At 57.2% G+C, this 659-nt stretch overlaps 1 protein-coding gene across 1 annotated transcript in view; it reads right to left on the bottom strand.

Annotated features, from left to right (window-relative positions):
* EMH_0045180 (uncharacterized protein) overlaps nt 1–659 on the bottom strand; it is a gene marked incomplete at both ends in the record, with an annotated part of 8,269 nt that overhangs the window by 139 nt on the left and 7,471 nt on the right. Inside the window, one exon of the mRNA XM_013496043.1 lies at nt 3–659. Within this exon, the coding sequence (XP_013351497.1) occupies nt 3–659 (657 nt within the window). The remainder of the gene's footprint in view (nt 1–2) is intronic.

Below are 659 nucleotides of genomic sequence, written 5' to 3'. Positions count from 1 at the left end.
CTGCTGCTGCTGCTGCTGCTGCATCTTCTGTCTCCTCTGTATCGTCTCCTTCTGCTGCTCTCGTAAACTTCTCTAGCCACTGCTGTCTCTCGTCTTTCTTTATCAACCATCCCTGCTGCTGCTGCTGCTGCTGCTGCTTCGGCTGCAGCTACGCTGCGACTCAACCGCAGCTGTGCATGAAGACAGGTCTGCTGCGTCTCAGCATCATCTGCTGCTGCTGCTGCTGCTGCTGCTGCTGCTGCTGCTTCTGGTATTTCCTGCTGCTCCGCAGCAGCAGCAGCAGCATCATCATCATCATCCTGCTGCAGCAGCAAACTATCGTCCAGTGTCTGTACACCCCACGGGTACCCCCGGAGGATCCGTGTGATTTGCTGCTGCAGCAGCAGCAGCCGCAGCCCGAGGAGAGCAGCAGCAACACGAGCAGCAGCAGCTGTCTTCGTTTCTATCTGCTGCAGTGCTAGCAGCAAACTCATCAATAAACCCTCTGAATACCGTCGAGCGCATGCATCCTCCTCCAGCTCCTGCTGCTGCTGCTGCTGCTGCTGCTGCTGCTGCTGCTGCAGCTGCTGCTGCTGCTGCTGCTGCTGCTGGCAGAGGTAGCTGTCCACTGCGAAGGCAATTTGTACCAGCGCAGATAACAGCCTAATTTCATGCTGCTC

This window comes from Eimeria mitis, genomic scaffold (genome assembly GCF_000499745.2).
Source record: "Eimeria mitis Houghton genomic scaffold, Emh_scaff1884, whole genome shotgun sequence".
Classification (NCBI taxonomy): Eukaryota; Apicomplexa; class Conoidasida; order Eucoccidiorida; family Eimeriidae; genus Eimeria; species Eimeria mitis.
The sequence above is the reverse complement of the archived record's forward strand: the minus strand, read 5'-3'. Positions and strand labels throughout refer to the sequence as shown.